At 44.9% G+C, this 19,273-nt stretch overlaps 1 protein-coding gene across 1 annotated transcript in view; it reads left to right on the top strand.

Moving 5' to 3' along the window:
* Nucleotides 1-427: 427 nt before the first annotated feature.
* The window catches only part of WIPI1 (WD repeat domain, phosphoinositide interacting 1), a 28,750-nt gene continuing 9,904 nt past the window's right edge, over nucleotides 428-19,273 (top strand). The window contains exons 1-6 of the mRNA XM_081272703.1: nucleotides 428-626; nucleotides 5,067-5,149; nucleotides 6,509-6,678; nucleotides 11,043-11,139; nucleotides 18,028-18,125; nucleotides 18,822-18,914. Coding sequence (XP_081128829.1) covers nucleotides 547-626; nucleotides 5,067-5,149; nucleotides 6,509-6,678; nucleotides 11,043-11,139; nucleotides 18,028-18,125; nucleotides 18,822-18,914 — 621 coding nt within the window. The 5' untranslated portion in view covers nucleotides 428-546. The remainder of the gene's footprint in view (nucleotides 627-5,066; nucleotides 5,150-6,508; nucleotides 6,679-11,042; nucleotides 11,140-18,027; nucleotides 18,126-18,821; nucleotides 18,915-19,273) is intronic.

Raw genomic sequence — 19,273 nt, 5'->3', positions numbered from 1 at the left:
CCTGTCTACTAAATTCCGTAAGTTTAATAGGCAAAGGGTTACACATGACCGGGGTTTGGGTGGGGTGGGAAGCAGCGCGTCCGCCTGTCTCCTCGCGGCGGTCTGACGCAGACGCCAGACCGCAGCCGGCAAGTCCACCCACAGCTGCTCCAGTTCTTGGCTCCTCGCTCTCAGCTGGGTGGCTCTGGCAATGAAAACACTACCACGTGGCCTGCTGCCTCGGCTTCACGCACTTTCGACCAATGGAGAGCCTAGTCGCCGATCCGGGGGCGGGTCTTTAGAAGAACGGTTCCGCCCACAGTCGCCGCGGATTGGTCAAGGGGGCGGAGCTCTCCCGCCGCGGCCTGGGCTCATGGCCAATGGTGGCTGACGGAAGAGCCCCGCCCAGTCAGCTGCTCGGTTCCGCCAGACCAGTGGGCGGGGCGACTCGAGGGCGGGGCTGGGGGTGGGCGTGACCAGCGCCCCGGCCCCCGGGAGCCGCAGCGGGCGGGCTGCTGAGGTGGCTGTCGCCGGCTCCGAGCTACGGCTTCCCGGGTCGAGCCCCCGATGGAGGCCGAGGCCAAGGACGTGCCCCCAGGCGGGGTCGAGGCGGCGCTCAGCTGCTTCTCTTTCAACCAAGACTGCACGTAAGCTGCGGCGCCAGCCCCTGCCGGGGAAGTGGGAAACAGAACGCAGCGAGCGACCTAAGGGTGGTGTCCAGAACGCGACTGGTGGCGAGAGAGGCGCGGGCTTGCCAGCCAGAGGGCCTCGGCAGGACTGCCAGCTGTTGCATCGCAGGGATCGGGGTCCTGTTGGCCCCCTCCCTCGGTGGGGCTTGATCCACCGCGACACCCCCCGCCTGCCGAGAGGCTGGACAGGATGAAGGGAGGAAGTTAGCAAAAGGAGTGGAGCTGAGGAGGCCACGGAATGTGGGGGGGGGGGGTGAGAAGGACAGGGCGGTGGGAAAGCTAGTGACCTAAGTGTGGGGGTTCTGAGAAGGAGGGGCAGTATCCAAAACAAAGGAGATGGAAGTGGAGGGGAAGGTCGCAAGTTAACCCGAGACGATGTAGTTAGGGCCCAGGAAGATGGGAGTACAGGAAAAACTTTCCCATTTGTCCTTGAGCATCTCAACGTGGCATCTGGGCAGGGCCTCTACTAAGAGGCAGCCTATCCCTGCCCCAGAGCAGAGCATCTCTTCTGGCCACTTTAGATGTAAGAAACCTTTTCCTTTCTCTGATTGTTTTCCCATTGCCCAGCCAGCCACGCAGAATCCCCTCTGGGAGTCCAGGGGCCCTTTCCTGGGCCCTGACTGCTTTCTCTCCCGGAAGCTGGAGCTCCAGCCTGTTGCTCTGGAGTAGATTTTTAATGTTTCACTTTGGTGTTCACTTTTGGACTTTGGTCACAGAACTGGGGATTACTGAACTGTGCTTCGGGATATGCAGGGTTGTCTTAGAAGCAAAGGCCTGTTTCTTTCCTTCTTTTCATGGCAGCAGTCCTGGGGACCATATGGAATAATCTCTTTGGAATGTGCACCCAGAGCATCAGGCAGATCAGGCAGGGATGGCCACTTCCCTGTTTCCCACTTCCTGCTGTACCAGTTTCTGTTGTGTTCCTTGTCTGGAGTCAGGGGACTAGCTGAGCTATGCTAATATTGAACATTCAGTGGTGTAATTAAGGCCATCCAGTACCATAAGCAGCCCTGGTTGCCTTTCCCTTTGTGTTTGTTTAAAAACACCCTGTACTGAACAATATGCCTTTGTTTGAAAAAAAAAACTGTATGTGTAATCAAGTAGCTTGACAGCTTGGTTAGATGAATGGCTTTCAATTTTTTTTTTTGACCACAACCCACAATAAAAATCACATATTAGAACATCTCCCAATACCCATATAGTAAAATATTTGCAAATATTATGTGCAATACCCTTTGGTATTTTTCATGTCTTTTTTTTTAAGCTGCTTGCAATCTACTGAACTGTTTTTAAGATCTGCACATGGGTTGAAACCCACATGATAGAACAGATAAAATTCTTAAGTTTTGTAAGAAATATTTTGCAAGAGAGTGTGTCTGTTGAAATGCCTGGGTGATGTTTTTCTTCTCAATTAAACACAGGTTAAGGAAAGCAGTTAGTTTACTTCTAAGTAGTAAATATTCCAAATTCTGCATTGTGATATTATTAGATCTGAAAAAATATATACAGTTCTTTGCTGCAGTTATTAAATAATTCTAGAGTCAGTTCCAGCTTTCTATAGCAATTGGATCTGAATGTTATTTTCAAAACTGTAGGGTGCTTTGAAAATTAACTTCCTTAGTTCCTACTGTCAGTCGTCTTTTCTTGGATGAAGACTCTGCTGGGCAGCTCTGTCTCACCTATAAATAAAAGTCCTTGTCACACAGTCAATTTGAGCCACGGAACGTATGACATTGGATTTTAAAATAAGTCAAGCCCCTTACTGAATGTATTCAGAGATGTCAATGTGTCTTTTTCTATAAATATAGGCTGAGTTTAGAATCCAGTATGTCTAGAAAAGCTGGGTAGGTACAGAGAACCAGTCCTTACCAGTGTCCTATGTTACAACTTTGTGCTTGGCCCTATGTTATATACCTCGGATATATTTTTAAATTTGATTAGTTATATGTATTTGCCTCAAACTCCATTCCCATGAACAGTGATAAGAATTTTGTTTCTATGTTCTGCTTAGTGCTTAGTGAAAATATTTTGAATGATTATATATGCAATTCATTGTCATTTACATTAATTCAGAAGTTGTCTGTCAAATATCAGTTTTTCAATATTATGAAAAAAATAATTTTGTTTCTGTTGGAAGGTCTTATGGATAAATAAGGTCTAAGTCTTAATTCCTTGATTCCGGGTCTCAGTAGACATTAAAACATGTATTAAATTATTCCGAGCCAGGCACAGTATTACATACTTGTAGTCCCAGCCACTCCAGAGACTGAAGTGAGAGGATCGTTAGAGCTGACAAGTTTGAGACCAGCATGGGCAATATGGCAAGACCTTGTCTCAGAAACCAAAACAACCAAAATTCTTCAGTTCTAAGATCAGGGCTTACATTTTGAAAATTATTTTAAAAGTTGCTAAATCTTGGGCTTGAGGGTAAAGCTTAGTTGGTAGAATGCTTGCCTTGCACAAGGCTCTGGATTCAATCCCCAGCACCACCAAAAAAAAAAAAAAAAAAAGATAAATCTTTTAATTAATTAAATTAATTAATTATTATTTTATAAGACTCTAGTTACGGTATTTTATTTTTCTTTACAAGCTTTACAAACCTTAGCTTGCAACTAAATGTGTCTATATGTAGGTGCAAAAACTTAAGTGAAGAAAATTTAGTAATCTTTAGAGAATATATTTTCAAGTTCTAAGATATTCCTCACTTGCTTGCTTTTTTTGGTAATGGAGATAGAATCCAGGCACACTTTAGCCCTGAGCTCCATCTCCCCCTTTTACATTTTTTATTTTGAGACAGGGTATCCCTAAGTTGCAGAAACTGGCTTCAAACTTGCGATCCTCCTGCCTGCAGCCTCCTGAGCACTGGAATTACAGGGGAGTGTCACTGCACCTGGCTCCTCGCTTTTTTACAGTTCTGTTTTGTCTGCGGTTCTGGACACCAGTCTCCACTTCTAACTGTACTATTGCCGTCATGCAAATATTTAGATACCATTTTAGCTATTCAACGGGTCGGTGATGGGAAGGGCTACAGGAAAGAACCAGCTACCTTGTTGATCAAAAGTTGACTGTAATCACCTGTCCCCGTGTCTCAGGAAAGAGCTAATGTTTAGATGGGGGGAAAAAAATTCCAGGGAAAAATCATGTGACCTCTTTTTTAAGATGGTGAAACCAGAGCCTTGGCACCCAGGCTTGTACGTGTCTTATTTTAATGTTTGTGTCCCTGGGAAGGACGAATCTCACCTTTGCATATATTTGTTTGAAAATGAAGGAGTCGGACTAAACCATTTTAAGGTCCATTTCAATTCTGACATCCCACCTTCTGAGGGTGGAAGTGCCCAGGGTCAGGCTGCTTATTCTGAGTTTGTTCTGTGCAAGTGTCTGGTCATCCATGCAATGCTGAGAGCACAGAGGGAGGGAGCTGGGTGGGGATTCCCAGGAGCTGGACAAAGTTAACCTGTTTTGCTCTTGTCATGAGAACAAGAAAATCTGAAATCACACCTTGCTTTCATCCACCGGTTGAAAAGTAAAAAATTAAGAAAACTAGATTTTTCTTTTCTTTTTTTTAAGCCTACATTGAACTAGATAAGTTTTTAGTTTTTATTTTATTTGTTAGTTGTAATAATAGCTTTATAGTACATAGCACAAAGGAGAGTTCTCAATCCTGGCTGCACATGAGTACTTGAACTTAAAAAAATAAAATTCAGTTAAGCTCCCCAATTGAGTTTATAAGTTTATAAAGTACTTTATATACTTTACCAGGGATATTTTCTTGGAAACTGATAAAAGGAAGCATCTATCCAATTTTACTTACCAATGATCTACTCTACTAGGCACATGTGTTTCTTTTTAAAATGCAAAAACAAAAATGTCATTAAAAAATCATTTATCTCTTGGTAAAGTGCATCTCAAACAACAATGTGTTGCAAGGGGAGCTATTATGAATAGTCTTAAACATTCCATCTCTTCTGTACCTGCCCAGCTGGGCAAATGTCATCTCTGATAAGTTCCATACTTTGATAACAAAACCCAGGCAGTTTCTATCTCTACACCATTTATATATATATTATACACACACATATATATATCATATATAATATATATACACATATAGATGCAGAATCTAGTGTCTCATATATATGTGTGTGTGTGTGTGTGTGTGTGTGTATATATATATATATATATATATATGGCTTTTGATCTTTTTCCTTTTACTGTACCTGACTGCCTGCCACAGTGTGTTTTGCCATTTAGAAAGTTACAGAGGATCTGAGCCCCTGAAGATGGATGTTTACCTGCATCTTCTGAGCCTAGGGAGAAAGGGGTATCTATTTTTCAGATGGATCTGTGGTTGGAATACAGTATCTGTTGTAATTCCCACACTGTCATTATCTTCCTCAGATCCCTAGCAATTGGAACCAAAGCTGGCTACAAGCTGTTTTCTTTGAGTTCTGTGGAGCAACTGGACCAAGTCCATGGAAGCAGTAAGTGTGTGTGAGAGAGCGGTGGGGGGAGGAGAAGAGAGCGATCTCAGGGACAACCAAATCCTCTCTCTAGACTTTAATCTTCAGCCTTCTGGTTTTCACTCCCTTAATCATCAAACTTAAGGAGTCAGTATTTTGCAGGCCTGCATACACTTGCTTTAAAAAAAAAAAAAGCCTGAGGAAGCTCTTATTAAAATTTGGCACTAGCTTAAGTAACATTTGCTTTCTTGATTAAGAGATCCTTCATTTGAAATCAAATTGCTGACACTTTTCCATATACTTGTATGCACAGTCATCCATTTTTTTAATTGTCAAACCAAAAGGTCACTTGTGACTTCTTTCCCAACATTTTATTGGCACTGCAGAATGTTGATCCCATTCAATCAGGGTGGAATTTCATTTGCTTCAATAAAGCAACACTATCCTATTTACATGGCCCATATTAGATGCTGAATTATTTCTAGTGAATATTAAAAATAATGCAGCTTATTGATATGACTCTCTGGTCTTCTCTGGGTAATTCTGAATACCATCATGATAGTGAAGAATACACAGCCTTTCGGTTTCCTGGGAAGAAAATGATTTAGTAAATAATATTTTGGGTTCCTAATTTATTTCTAAGAAGTTATTTTAACATTTTTGTGAATATTTCGCTCTGTATGCACCTCATATTGTTCCCTATGGGACTTGCCCAAGCGCAAGCAAGGCACACATGTGACCAGGTGGTCTCAGAAAGACACCTTACCTGTTGATGTTCAGAAGGCTTACTGATCTACCTTACTCCTGAGAACAGTAGTACTTTCCTGATCATAATACTCATGTCCAGGTGGTCTTCAATAGGCTAGGGATTCCAGAGAGGGAGGGACAGCACAGCACAAGGGGAGAGGGTACAGAATTAACTGTGTTACTGTCCCAGCTCCCAAGAGTGGTATCCCTCTAGCAGGACAAGAAGAACTCTGAATATAGGGACTTCCAGGTAATCACTCCTTCAAAACCTTCACAGGGCAAGGATAGATTGAGATTGTTCCAACCTCCCAAATGTACTTTATGGAGCAAACAGTGGAGCCCTTGGGCCTGGAGAGGTGATACCACTGTGCACAACACACCCGAAGTAGCTCTGGAGATCCTGAGTTTGTGACCCAGTCACTAGTGTCTTCTTTGCTGTAGATATTTAAGGAAAGGACTAGAAGCGCTGCCGTGGGACATGGTTAAAACTCCCTTGGGGGAGGTGGGTCACCGTAAGTGTGTGCTGACCGAGGGCACCCAGTCAGCAAGACCTCGAGCCCATTAGTGACCCTGCATACACTATGCCCAGTGTAGCGATCCCTCTTGAGACCTTGCTGCTGCTTTCCCTCCCAGATGAAATCCCTGACGTGTACATTGTGGAGCGCCTCTTCTCTAGCAGCCTGGTGGTGGTGGTCAGTCACACAAAACCCCGGCAGATGAATGTGTATCACTTCAAGAAGGGCACAGAGATCTGTAATTACAGCTACTCCAGCAACATCTTGTCCATAAGACTGAACCGGCAGGTAAGGAGGCCATAAATTCCTCAGGCTTTTGAGGCTTCTGCTCACTGGAGCCAAAGAAATGTTGAACATCTTCAAAGAGGACTGTCTTTGAAACACACACCACTACAGAGGATTTTAACACGCAGCCCCGTGTCATAGTGGGCAGCGTGAAGAGTGCCTGCTCCATGTGCTGGTTTAAGTGATGCATATTTCCTGGTCTTTACTGGCTCCTGTTTTCTCTCAGCCAGTGTTGGCCACTGGCTGGTAGGTGCACCTTCCCCTGGGTGCAGGCTGGACACGAGTAAGGATGGGTCAGTACTCTGGCTCGGGTCTGTCTAATGAGCAACCACAGGGACACCTTAAGCCAGAGGAGTGACTCTTCTAGTCTTGGCCCTAGATAGTGGCATTCATTGCAGATGGTAGCCAAGCCTCTGAAGACGAGACGTCTGCGTGAAGCATGGTCCCTCCTGGGTTAGTGCTGCAGCCAGTCAATGTGACCACCTTCCTCGGCCATCTGCATGGGCTTTCCTGGTGGGCCAGTTTTGTTCCCATTTTCCCTTCTCCAACTGACCCTTAAAGATGTTTTCTTTTAGTGTTTTCTTTGTTGAAGGTCAGATTATTCTTATCTCAAATATGTACTATATCCCCTTTAAAATATCAATTCTTGTTAATTGGGATATTAATAAATTTTCCTTGGAATTACTGACTTTATATCCTATGAGGGGCCCATGGTATTTTAATTCACTGCTGAAAGACTTGCAAGAAAAGGGTTCCTAAGTATCTATTTCCTGAATGACTATTAAATAAATAAATAAATAAAGAGACCCTTTGTGTAAGCTTTGAGAGCCTTGTGTTCAATGAAGTACCCAGGAAAAGGGAGATGGCGGCATTCATTGAGGACAATGTTTTTTCGTTCTTTGCATCTAAACTATTAAGTGCCGATTAATTTTTTTTTTTTAATGAGACAAATGAGGTGCTTTCCTGAGTTTCTGAGAAGGAAGAGATTGTGGCTTTGAGTCAACCAGCTATTGTGATTGTCTATCTTTCCACTGAAGTCCATAGGAAGCAGGGTGGTAAAGATGGCCTGAGAAATGGAAGATGGGGGCTTTTCAGGGAAGAGTAGCAGATGTGAAAAAGAAAAGAAGTGCAGGCCTCAACAAGGGAGGGAAAGGAAATTGCAAGTTTTCTACTTGAAGGCTTTTAAGCAGAATTCTTGGCTCCAGTGCTTTCTCTTAGATCTGTTAGTAGCATGTTAAGTTTTATTGCAAAATTTTTACTTTTGCACAGAGTAGTGGCCAGTATTTAAAGGTAATAGCTTTTTCTTTTTTTCTTTTCTTTTTTTTTTTTTTTTGGCACCTAACTATCTTTTTGAGACTGCTTAGTCAAATGTTCTATAGAGATCAGAACCCTCAAATAGTATGTCTTGTATTTACTTGTATGATTTCTCTCTTCCTCCCTGGTATTTTCATTAGCAAACGGGACAAGGAAGGATTGTTCAAGTGTCTGTCAACCTTTAGGCACCAGCCTCTGCTCAATAAAGTACTTGTCAACTTCAGGCTCTTATCCCCCATGGTCTGGGGGAACAGGAAAACGCCCAGCATGAGGCTCAAGGACAGCCAGACCTACCGGTCATCCTTCCTTGAGCATTTCTTCTCCTAAGGAAATTAGCTGAAGCAGATCTGGAAAGTGTTTAAGGTGTGCATTTCTTAAAATGTCCAGGTTTGGAACTTAACTTTGGCTTAGGCAGTTCAGGGCTGCAGCCTCTTCTTGCCAGGTCGGGCGGGGGGGCACCTGCAGAGATACCACCCAAGCGAAATGAAAAGGGGGAAGTTGGTGCGTCTGTCCTGCAGTAGTCAGCCCACTCCGGCATCTTCAGGCACACAGTCCTAAAACGCCAGGGGAAATTACAGATGTGCATAGGAGTTATAAGGAAATAAAATCCCCATTTTCCTCTAAATATAAAGAAAGAAAAAAATACTTAGGAATTGTGTGTCATTTTTAGTTGGTATTATTTCCCCTTATATTTAACTGGAAAATGTATTTATAGAATGAAGACAATAAACAAGATATATTTAGAAACACAAACTTTTACAATTCTGCTCCCTGCAATTCAACTACAGATTGATCAGACCGAAGCCTTTGAGGCTAAGTCTCTGGTGCTCAAAGGTAAATTCTGTAAACTTTTCTTAATTTATAAAAAGGAGTTCTGGATGTGGTGGTGCACACCTGTAATCCCAGCCACTCAGGAGGCCGAGACAGGAGGATCAAGAGTTCAAAGCAGCCTCAGCAAAAGTGAGGCCCTAAGCAACTCTGTGAGACCCTGTCTCTAAATAAAATACAAAATAGGGCTGGGGGTGTGGCTCAGTGGTCAAGTGCCCGAGTTGAATCCCTGATAACAAAATAAACAAATAAATAGGAGTGATTATTTATAAAATGTAGAAAAGTAGATGAAAGTCAGAGTAACAGGCCGAGCTGAAACAAGGCCCTGGTTCTGCTGAGACTGGCCGAGTTCTGGTTGAGATGGTTAAGAATCCAGTTACCAGGCTGGTCCAACCTCAATTGCTCTCCTGCTAAGCGCCTCCTCCTCCCCCCCGCGCTTCTGTCTGCTTCTCTCCCTTTTTATTCTTGTCTGCAGCCAGCGTGGGGGTGACCTGAAATTCAGCTGAGTGGGACACAGAGCAGATGGTGCTGTTGGAGCCCGTGGGAAACTATGCAGAGCATCAGACAAGCTCTGAGGAGGGGCTGCCTGCTCCAGGCGCTGTTGGGCCCTGCTGTCCTGGGGACCCCTGCGGGGCTAGGCGGAGCTGGAGGAGGACTCCGAAACCTCAGGACCTAAACAGCCATAGAGTAATATCAGGCACTCCAGGGCCTAGGCTGGTGACCGGCAAAGACATCGGGTAATCAGAGACTAAATATTCACGGAGAAATACTAATATTTGTCATCAGTGTTGAGACCCTGTTAAAGGTATTTTACCTCTCAGCACTCAGTCTCAGGCCTTCATTAAAATAGAAAAAAAATGTTTGAACTTTATTTTTCTGCCTGGTTAAAGTCAACAGTCTCCATTTTTCTGAGCTGTGAAGAGGCTTCCTGAGAGGAGAGCCTGCCACCTTTCTGCAGTATTTTTTGGTAACTGATGTGCTTGGAATCAAAGGAACTGGCTGAGAACAGTGGTTCTCAAAACTGGGCCTCATAATCACCTGGGGTACACGTTGAGAGATGCCCCAAACTGGAACCTCCAGGGGAGAGTCCAAGGCTTGCTCCTTGAGGGATTCTGGTCCTCAACCGAGCCTGAGAAGCTCCAGCCTGGGGAGCCAAGTCAGGCGTGCAGGGGGCAGAGGCAGCTGCTCCGAAGGGGGAAGCTGCCTTCTCTGCACCCCCTCCCCAGCCCCAACACCTGCACCTGCACCCAGATCACGTTCCCCAAAGCAGAGCACCACGGTCGGGAAGAGACGCTGAACCTGACCAGCTAGCGTCTGAAGAGGAAAGGAGTGGAGAGTGCCCGAGGGTGGGGCTGAGCCCAGGGGAGCCCTGGGTTTGGGGCTCAGGAGGGGACCTCAAGGTGAGGGCCTAGGGAGTCGCCAGTTCCCTTTACCAGGGCTCAGGGAATGGCCCAGAGGTGGTTCAGGAGGCGAGTTGAAGTGGAAAGAAGGCAGAGCTGGTAATTAGAGGTCGAGCATCCCTTATCCAAAATGCTTGGGACCAGAAGTGTTTCAGATTTCAGAGTTATTCAGATTTTGAAATATGGGCATAGACTTTGCTGGTTGTTCATCCCTAATCTGAATATCCAAAATCTAAAATGCCCCTAAATCTGAAAGTCTCTAACGCTAGAGGTCAAACTTCACTGGCACATTCAAATTTTTTGCATTCGGGATATTCCACATGAATTTGGAGAGGGGTGAAATTTTGGCTATACAGAAAGCGCAAAGAAATCCTCGTTTGTGTAAGAGGGAGAACTTTGTTACCATTATTGAAAGTCATCCTGTCAAGTGGGGACAAGAATGGAGGTGGTTACCCAAAATTGTCTTAAGTGAAAAGAGGATTTTACTCAAGTGTACAGATATCCCTGTTCTAAAGGGAAATACCAAACGATGGAAGGAGAAAACCCAGTTTCTAAATAAAATTTCTTAGGATCTTATAGTTTAAGTTTCTGTTCCAATGGATGATGGTGTGTGTGTGTGTGTGTGTGTATGTGTGTGCGTTGCGCGTGCATGTGCGTGTACATGTAAATACATAAACATAATCTTCAAAAGGCATCATCAAAATTCTTTTTCCTTTACGCATAGACTCAAGTTAGGACTCATAAGAAGGAGAAGCATTTGAAGTGGATTTGGGGGCCTTTTACAAGGAACCGGTGTGGGAGACTGATGGGTCTGTGTGATTACAGAGGCTGCTGGTGTGCCTGGAGGAGTCCATTTATATACACAACATTAAAGATATGAAGCTGTTGAAGACCCTCCTGGATATTCCTGCAAACCCAACAGGTGAGATCTAACAGTGGGACCAAAGCCCCCAGCTCATGGGCAATCTTCTTTCCTAAGCTGTGTTTTCTACCTAGACTAAAAACCTGAACACCGCATAGACTTCCTAAGTCTTAGTGTGTTTACCTTGAAGTTTCATCTTAATGGCTGCAGATTCAAATTGCGTGAGGCTGTGCGTCCTGCAAGAGGAGTGTGGGGCCTATCACTGCAGCCCAAAAGAAGCACCTTTCATCTGGGACCTGTGTTAGCAAATGGGCCGAGGCATGTAAGGTAACACGTAGGAGATTTCGCGTGCCTGATGTTCAAAGGTGTTTACCCCCACTGTTTGCGTTCATTCATTACAGAGTAGGTGTAATAATTAGAGGCAGGTTTTGACTTGGTGTGTGTGTGTGACTAGGAGAAAGACAATCTGGAGAGAATGTGTTTTAGTACATTACAAAGAACTCTCTGACTTGGGTGATAATGCTAGGATTTTGGATTTGACTAAATTCTCAGGATTTAATACTGTTTAATACATTTCTGGTATTTAAGACTAGAAATAATTAGGATCTGTTAGATTGAAAGAGCAGATGATAATATGTATAAATCTGTCGAGCTAGAAGTGAACAGAAAAAAAAATTTCTTTTTGGGGGTGGAGAATCACCACCTGAGGGCAATCTATGTATCTTAGGACTCAGGTTAATACTTATACATTGTATTCCAATTTAGTACCATTAAGTGACTGCTTCCCTTTACTGTGTCTTCCTAATTCTTTAACATTCGACCCATTTCAAGATCCACGCGGCTCCATGACCTGGACTTTAAGAGCCTTGGTTTCCTTCTCTGTAAGATGGGATAATAAGAGCCATCCACAACATCATCAGAGCCTTTTAAATGGGGCAGTGATTGCTGAAGTGACCAGCGCAGCCTCTGTACAGTGAATCTTTACAGTACTTCCTTTCTTCCTCTTCATGTCAGTTATGTCTGGCCCTTTGCTGTGGACCTCAGGACTTTGCAGGGGGTGAGCGGGTGCTCAGGCCTTGTTAGAGTCTGTAAGCAAGTCAAGATGGCGCCTGGAATTTTGCAGAGGGAGTGGTTTGTGAAGTAAAGCCAGGGAGCCATTAAGTGTGGAGATTCCTTATTGGTTGACTGCTGTATCTATTTTATGTTAATTAAGATAAGCTGTGTGGAATGTCTATATACCCCTCCTGTCCTACAATAAACGGCTCCCACTCCTGCTGTATCAATCTACACAAGTTGCTCGTCACCCCCCCCCCCAGCTATTTTGCTGCAGCCGGGCTGTGGCAAGGCCCACACAGGCTAACCATGTGCTTTACCACTGAGCAGCATGCCCCCCACGCCCTTCATAACATTGAGGCTGTTTTAAAGTTCTGTGAGATAATGACTTTGAAACAAAGTGCACAAAAGGGAAGGAGAGGTTGTGATGGTTTCTGTTTTAAGAATGAGGGGCTGAAACATCTGGAAAAGTGGTTTTTTTTGCAGATGTTCTGCAGCATAGGTACCAACAGGTGCAGATATGGCAGCTGGGAACCCAAAACCTAGCTGGCACTAGTTCCCCGAGAGGCTGTCCCAGGCCAGTACGAGCAGGGCCCTCGTGGCCTTTGGTGTTGAACTTTAGGGTGTGACAGCAGACTGGAAGATGTGTCCTATCTGTGGCATGAGAGGCTCGCCTGTCCACCTGAGCTGGGCCCTGATGGGTGTGCTCTCCGTGTCCTTGATGAGCAGTAAGTTGGGCGCAGTTAATCCACTTCCTGCCTCACCCCTGTCCCACACTTGGCCAATCAGGCCAGACAGGGCTCCTTCAGCACAGAGGCAAGTCCCCCAGCCCCCACAAAAAGGGAAGTTCTTCCCCATTTGGTCGTATTTTTAATCAAATGTACAGCATGTGTCACTTAACGCTGGGGATGTGTTCTGAGGAAACGTGCCACGAGGTGAGTCCGGTGTTATGCGGGCACCCTAGCATGTACTTGCATAAGCCTGCGTAGTGCAGCCCACGACACACGGGCATGTGCTGCACCCCATCATTTACGGGGACCGTCGTGGAGGGAAAAGCCCTTACACGGTGCACAACTGTACTTGTTTATCCTAAGCTCAGAAAACTGGTTGATTGCCTTACATTTTGTGGTGAGGCGAAACAGGGAGAAAATAAGGTTTATAAGCTTGGGGCTATTTGTGTTTCTCGTTAGAGAGAAATTGCTCATAAAAGGAATAATTTTTACCTTCGGGAAAATTAGAAGTGATGGGAAGCATTTTCTTGATTTTGGATAAACATTATAAAAGGATCCAGGCACAGAGCAAGCATTTCCTCCAGAAAGACCAGGCTCAGGTTGACCGAAATGGGTCCTTTTATTCCTCTGATGTTCTCTGGAGCGATGGCCCAAGACCCTTTTCCAATCCCAAGTTTGTAATTATCACCTTGGCTCCAACTAAGCTCCCTTCCTACTTCAGTAAAATGAGATGATCAGTTTTTAGCCCACAGAGTGACATGGGGAAGATTAACTGAGGTCATATGTGACAGAGCCAAGGCAAGTGGCATGTCCACATGGCTGGTCATCTAGGCTCACTCACTGTCCCCCCTCGTCCCATAGGGCAGACCCCATGAAGGCCAAAGCTTCAGTAACATGACCAGTTCCTCGCTTGGGAACCTTCAGAGGTCTCCAAGCCATCAAAGCCATGAGTCTAAAATCCTCAGAGTCCCCTTTGTGTTCTCATTCTCCAGTTTATTTTCTGAACAAGAATATGAGATGGAAAGTCAGGCTCTGGATTTATAAATCCTTACTGAGTACAGAAGGAAAACAGAATCACTGGTGTAATTAGCTTTAGCACACGAATTCTGAATGTATGAAAACATTTTTTCATCTAGTGAACTGCAGCTAAGTTAGACCTAGAGTTCCCCTGTTGCTTCATGCTCGGTATCTAGCAAACCTGTAAATTTCCTTCCTTCTGTCTGTGTTTGTGTCATGTCCATTCCTGTTGTGTCAAAGATTGCAGGCCGTTTCCTCTAAAGAGTTTGTCCAGACGGGGCTCAAAGTTAATTTCCTGCTAGCACAGCAGTCCATACCCTAAGCAGTCAGGGGTGGAAATCTCCATGAAAATCCTGCCAGTTGTAGAACTCGGGATGGGGAAGTCACACACCTGACCACCTTTCCCAGCCTTCGCTATCACACAGCAATGTGATCATATAGATCAGAGTTGTGGTCGATTCCCTAGCAAGTCCACTTTCTGCAAATGATAACACAGTAGTGTAAAGAGCTCCCTTTTGAGTAGCATAGAATGTATGCGGTGCACAGCATTTGTGTGTGTGGGTGCCCGTGTGGTGCCAGGGATTCAACCCAGGGTCTCATGCATGCTAAGCACGCACTGTACCACTGAGCTACATCCCCAGCCCTGAAAAGCATCTTCTGAGGCATTAATCAACTCAGAGGGAACTGCATTTTATAAATCGGTTCCCTCTGAGTTGCCGAAGTTCGACATGTAATACCCTAAATACCAGGGTGAGAATAAGTGAGGATCACAGGGTTCTTTCTAATTCTAGTCTATGATGTCATTGATTCTGGAATTGATACCAGGCCCTTCTTTTCCAGCTGTGGAAGAATTACAGCCAAACAATTTCAGTGAAATGACAGCTGACAATGATTTACAAAAAATATGTGTCAAGTCTAAAGCAAGTCGAAAGCCACAGCAAAACCTCATTTACACATAGAAAAACAACGAGAAGAAAATGTGTTCCGATGCTGAGAGGAGCAAAAAGCCTGAGTTTAGAATAATGGATGATTGTTTTTTCCTCTCCATACTTTCTGGGCATTACAAATGTGCTGCACCATCACTATTATGTTATAAAATAATATTGAGGAAATAGCCCACTTTATTTCTAAAAAAGACACTGGGACAAAAACAGAAGACTGAAGCATGGTAATAACTGGGCCTGAAGCAGGTCTGCCTGCGTGCCTTAGGTGCTTCTCAAGATAGAAAAGGCATCTGGGTAGCTGATTGGATTTTTTGAAACTTGGATCACAGGAAATGGAGTCATGTTAAGCATTTCTGGGGACCTTCATTAAGCCCGCAAGGCCCTGTGTGCAGAATCCTTCTAATTTCAAATAGGTTGGCAGAGATGCAAGCCCAGAGGCTCAGCTGTCAAGCAGGTGGTACGTGTCAGAATGTACCTTCCCTAGCTGTTATCCTTTGTCCCTTTCTTGTCAGTACTAACAAGAAGGGGACAAAGGATGTCCCTCATCTAGCTTCACCTCATTCTACACTTGTTCATCTCATTCTGCAGAAAGTTCAAAGTCACCTAAAAATGCTTAAGCTTTTCTTCCTGTCCGGGATATTTATATCTTAACCTAAAATTCTGAAGGACAGCCGGAAGTGTTTGTCCAGTGCTTCTGTTTAAAGACCTCCTAGCTCTCACTGCATTAAGGATGTGCTCCATATTTTCAGAGGCAGGGCAAGTAAATAAAGGAAGGCTTGGCAACTTGGAATGTTAAGGCGGGAAAGACCTCCGTCACTGGAGCCCCCCATGTCAGATAGGAAACAGAGCCGAGAGGCCCACATATGCCTCGCCAGAGTCATACCTGGCAGAAAGGTGTCAGGCCTGTCTCTGCTGGATTAGTATTTTGAGAATGCTGCCTTTTTTTAAATAATAAGAACAAAACCTGGGCTGGGGGCGCAGCTCAATGGTAGAGCACTTGCCTATCATGTGCAAAGTCTGGGTTCCATCTCCAGTACTGGGGATGACCAAAAAAGGTTAAAAAAATAACTATCGATATAGAATCACATGCTATAGAATCTGTCCATTCAAAGTACACAATTTAATAACTTTTAGCCTTTTCATAGAATTATGTAACTACTATCACAATTAATTTTAGAACATTTTTGTTACTCCCCAAAAGAAAACCTGTCCCTCTTAGCTATCAGCCTACATTCCCCCAACCGAAGGCAAGCCCAGTTTAGTTTCTGTCCCTATAGATTTACGTGTCCTGGACATTTCATGACTGCAGGTTCATACAGTATATGGTCTTTTGTGAATCGCTTCTATCTCTTTAACATAATGTTTCCTCTTGGAGATATATATATATAAATATATAATCTCCTGGTCACGGGATAATCCCATGCTCCAACTTCTGAGGAACTCCTAGGCCTTCCAAAGCACTGCCCATGTTACATTTCCACCAGCAGTGTACAAGCTTGCAATCTTGCCATCTCCTTGCCAGCATTTATTACCTGTCTCTTTTACTCCAGCCATCCTGGTGGACGGCAAGTGGTAGTACCTCACTGCAATTTTAACACTGTTTTGGTTTTTTTTCCCCAAACATGTGCCCAGAAGCCCTGTTATTATTCACTGCATTTGTGAGATCTTAACTCTTGAGTGTGGTGCTCAGTCCTTCCACGGTTGCCACTTTCTATCTCAGCCTCTCTTCTTTTGCTCCTCCCTGGCCCTGTGACAGGGAGGGAGGATGGTGCTGATCCCATAGGGCCAGGTTCCCTTCCACCTGCCCAGCTGTCCTTGAAATTATACTGGATTGCAATGAACTCAGGAGGGGAAGGGAGTTGGGGTTCTGAGAGCAAAACTGGAAAGGTGTGAGTGACCGCCTGCCTCTAAGACCAGGGCCAGGAGTGACCTTGTACAGACAAGGGGGTGGAAACAGTGCCAAACACGTAGTTAGGGTGCCAGGGCCCACCACTTTCCGCCTGCAGTTCTGGGTGGTGGGTGATGACACCACAGCCAGGCTGCATATCCAGCAAAGCCGGAACAGGACACAGGACCTCGACTCCAATTTTAATGTGTGTGTGTTCGTTTTTCTCTGCTCTCCTCTCCCGAAAGATTAGGTAAGGAGTTTCCCAGCCTGATCTAAAATTTTTCTTAAAATTTTATAAGACCACTTAACATACTAACTTGTCAGTTCCCTGGTCTTTTTAAATTCATATAAAAAAGATGTCTCCCCTGCGTAACCTAATGATGTTCCTATTCTAGTGATGCTTTGGTTCTATGGAATTCCTTGAATTCACTGTTACCATGTACAACTCTGTTAATCAAAATTATTTTTGTGATGGGGGTGGAGATATAGCTCAGTGGTAGAGCATTTTCCTAGCGCGAGAGAGGCCTTGGGTTTAATTGATCCCCAGAATCAAAAAAATAATAAATAAATGCTGTAAAAAGTCTTTATTTAAATGCTCTTGGGACTCACATAACCCTTGAATCCTCTTGTAAATAAAAATGACTTACGTAGTTTCAAAGTTTGATTGGCTATTGACACTTCTAGATGATTGCCAACGCATCCTAAATCCTGAATGTCCTGTTTTTAGTTGTTTCCAAGATAAGGCACTATCTTTACACAGACCCACAGCTCCAATAACTGCCACCCTGCAGGTGCCAGGTCCCTTATCAAGGCGGGACAGTCAACTCAGAAACAAACAATTTCTACATAGGCCCTTTGCCTCTCCTGTCCTCAAACTTGAAATTACTGGCCCACTGTATTTAATCTCTTGCCGAGAAGCTAACACATGCTGACCTTTCGTAATAGAAAGTTCTATTTCAGTTATGACTAAATTCTCATGTAGCCCCAGAGGGGAATGGAATTGGTAGAGAATTCGATGATTTTTCAGAGCCCCGAGGTAAGAAAATGTGAAGGAGAGCATTTTTAATATTCTGCATTCTGATTGCTTAGCCATGGAGAGAACATGGCCAGCATTAAATTAGGAGCTCTTCCTCTGTGAATTCTCTTTCTTGGAATCCTGTGATAAGAATAATCAAGGGAAAGTCAATGTCTGCACGCCACCCCTCCCTCACCAGAAGGTGGCGCTCTAGTTGTGCCGTTTTCAGGGGCCCTTTTCAAGTGCACCATGTTCTCCCCTGGGACACTGGCTAGTTATCTCCTGTTTGTTCTTTGCCAGGTCTGTGTGCCCTCTCTATCAACCATTCCAATTCTTACCTGGCCTATCCTGGAAGCCTGACAACAGGCGAGATTGTGCTTTATGATGGAAACTCCCTGGTAAGTTGACAGTGGTCCCCAAGCGCCCTCCCATCTGCTTGGCTGTGTGATGAATGGAATGTGATAAGGAGCCCGTCATGGTGGAGGATAAGGAGTGTAGAGGTGGATGCAACGCTGGGGGTGTTTTCTGGTCATAGCAGCTGGGTGTGGGGAGAAGGTGATGATATTTGCCCTGGGCCTTGCCGTCAGACAGCATCACTGGGAGGCAGAACATGCCGGGCCAGGGCAGAACATCTGCAGTAGAATGGAATCACTTGGCAGATGGTGGCTGATTGTCTGATTGGATGGGTCACACTGCACCGAGTCACCAAGCTGTGGCCTGAGACAGAGTGCAGCTGGTCCACGTTTCCTGCCATCTGGTCTCTGAGGCTTCAGAGAGCAGGGCAGCTTTGCTGTGGGAAGTCCCCTGAAGAGGCGTGCCCTGGAGAGCCCAATGACAGCACCACAGCACCAGGCACAACTGTGACCCATCTTCCAAGGGCAGGAGAAGGGATAGAAATGGAGTAGCTTCGAAATCAGATCTCCATACACTAGCAAAAGGACGTGCGGCTCATATGCAAAAACTTTGGTGGAAAGAAGGGAGACAGAGAAAGCCCGGCAAGAGAAAGAGAAGGAAGAAAAGAGGAAGGAGAGGGAGATGGAATCCATCTTCCTTCCTCCCCAGCACCTATATGCGTTTCTCCTTTTCACCAACAGAAAACCGTCTGTACCATCGCTGCCCATGAAGGGACGCTGGCTGCCATCGCCTTCAACTCCTCAGGCTCCAAACTAGCAAGCGCATCTGAGAAAGTGAGTATACACCAGCATCTCCTGCCATCAGGGAGTCCCCTGGATGGCTCCTGAGATGCCCAGAGATCTGATGCAACAAGGCTGGTGACATGAGGCCAGCTGGTCTCGGGCCTGCTCAGAATTTGTTTCCAAGTGAGGATTTCTAGTCCCTGCATGTTGTGGTCTATTAATGCATTTGTTAATTCAGTCAAGCAAAGGCCCATATTAGATAAGGTACAAGACACTTGGCACAAAGTCTTGGGGCCTGAGAAATGTGTATGCATGTCATCCATAGATACAGGTGGATGCTACATTTCATAAACGCAGTATAAATAAAAGCTCTGCTATTTAGCTGGAGACACTGATCTTTTCTGACTGGA

This window comes from Spermophilus citellus (genome assembly GCF_964194105.1).
Source record: "Spermophilus citellus genome assembly, chromosome: 17".
NCBI classification, from domain to species: domain Eukaryota; kingdom Metazoa; phylum Chordata; class Mammalia; order Rodentia; family Sciuridae; genus Spermophilus; species Spermophilus citellus.
This window is presented reverse-complemented; position numbering and strand designations above follow the sequence as displayed.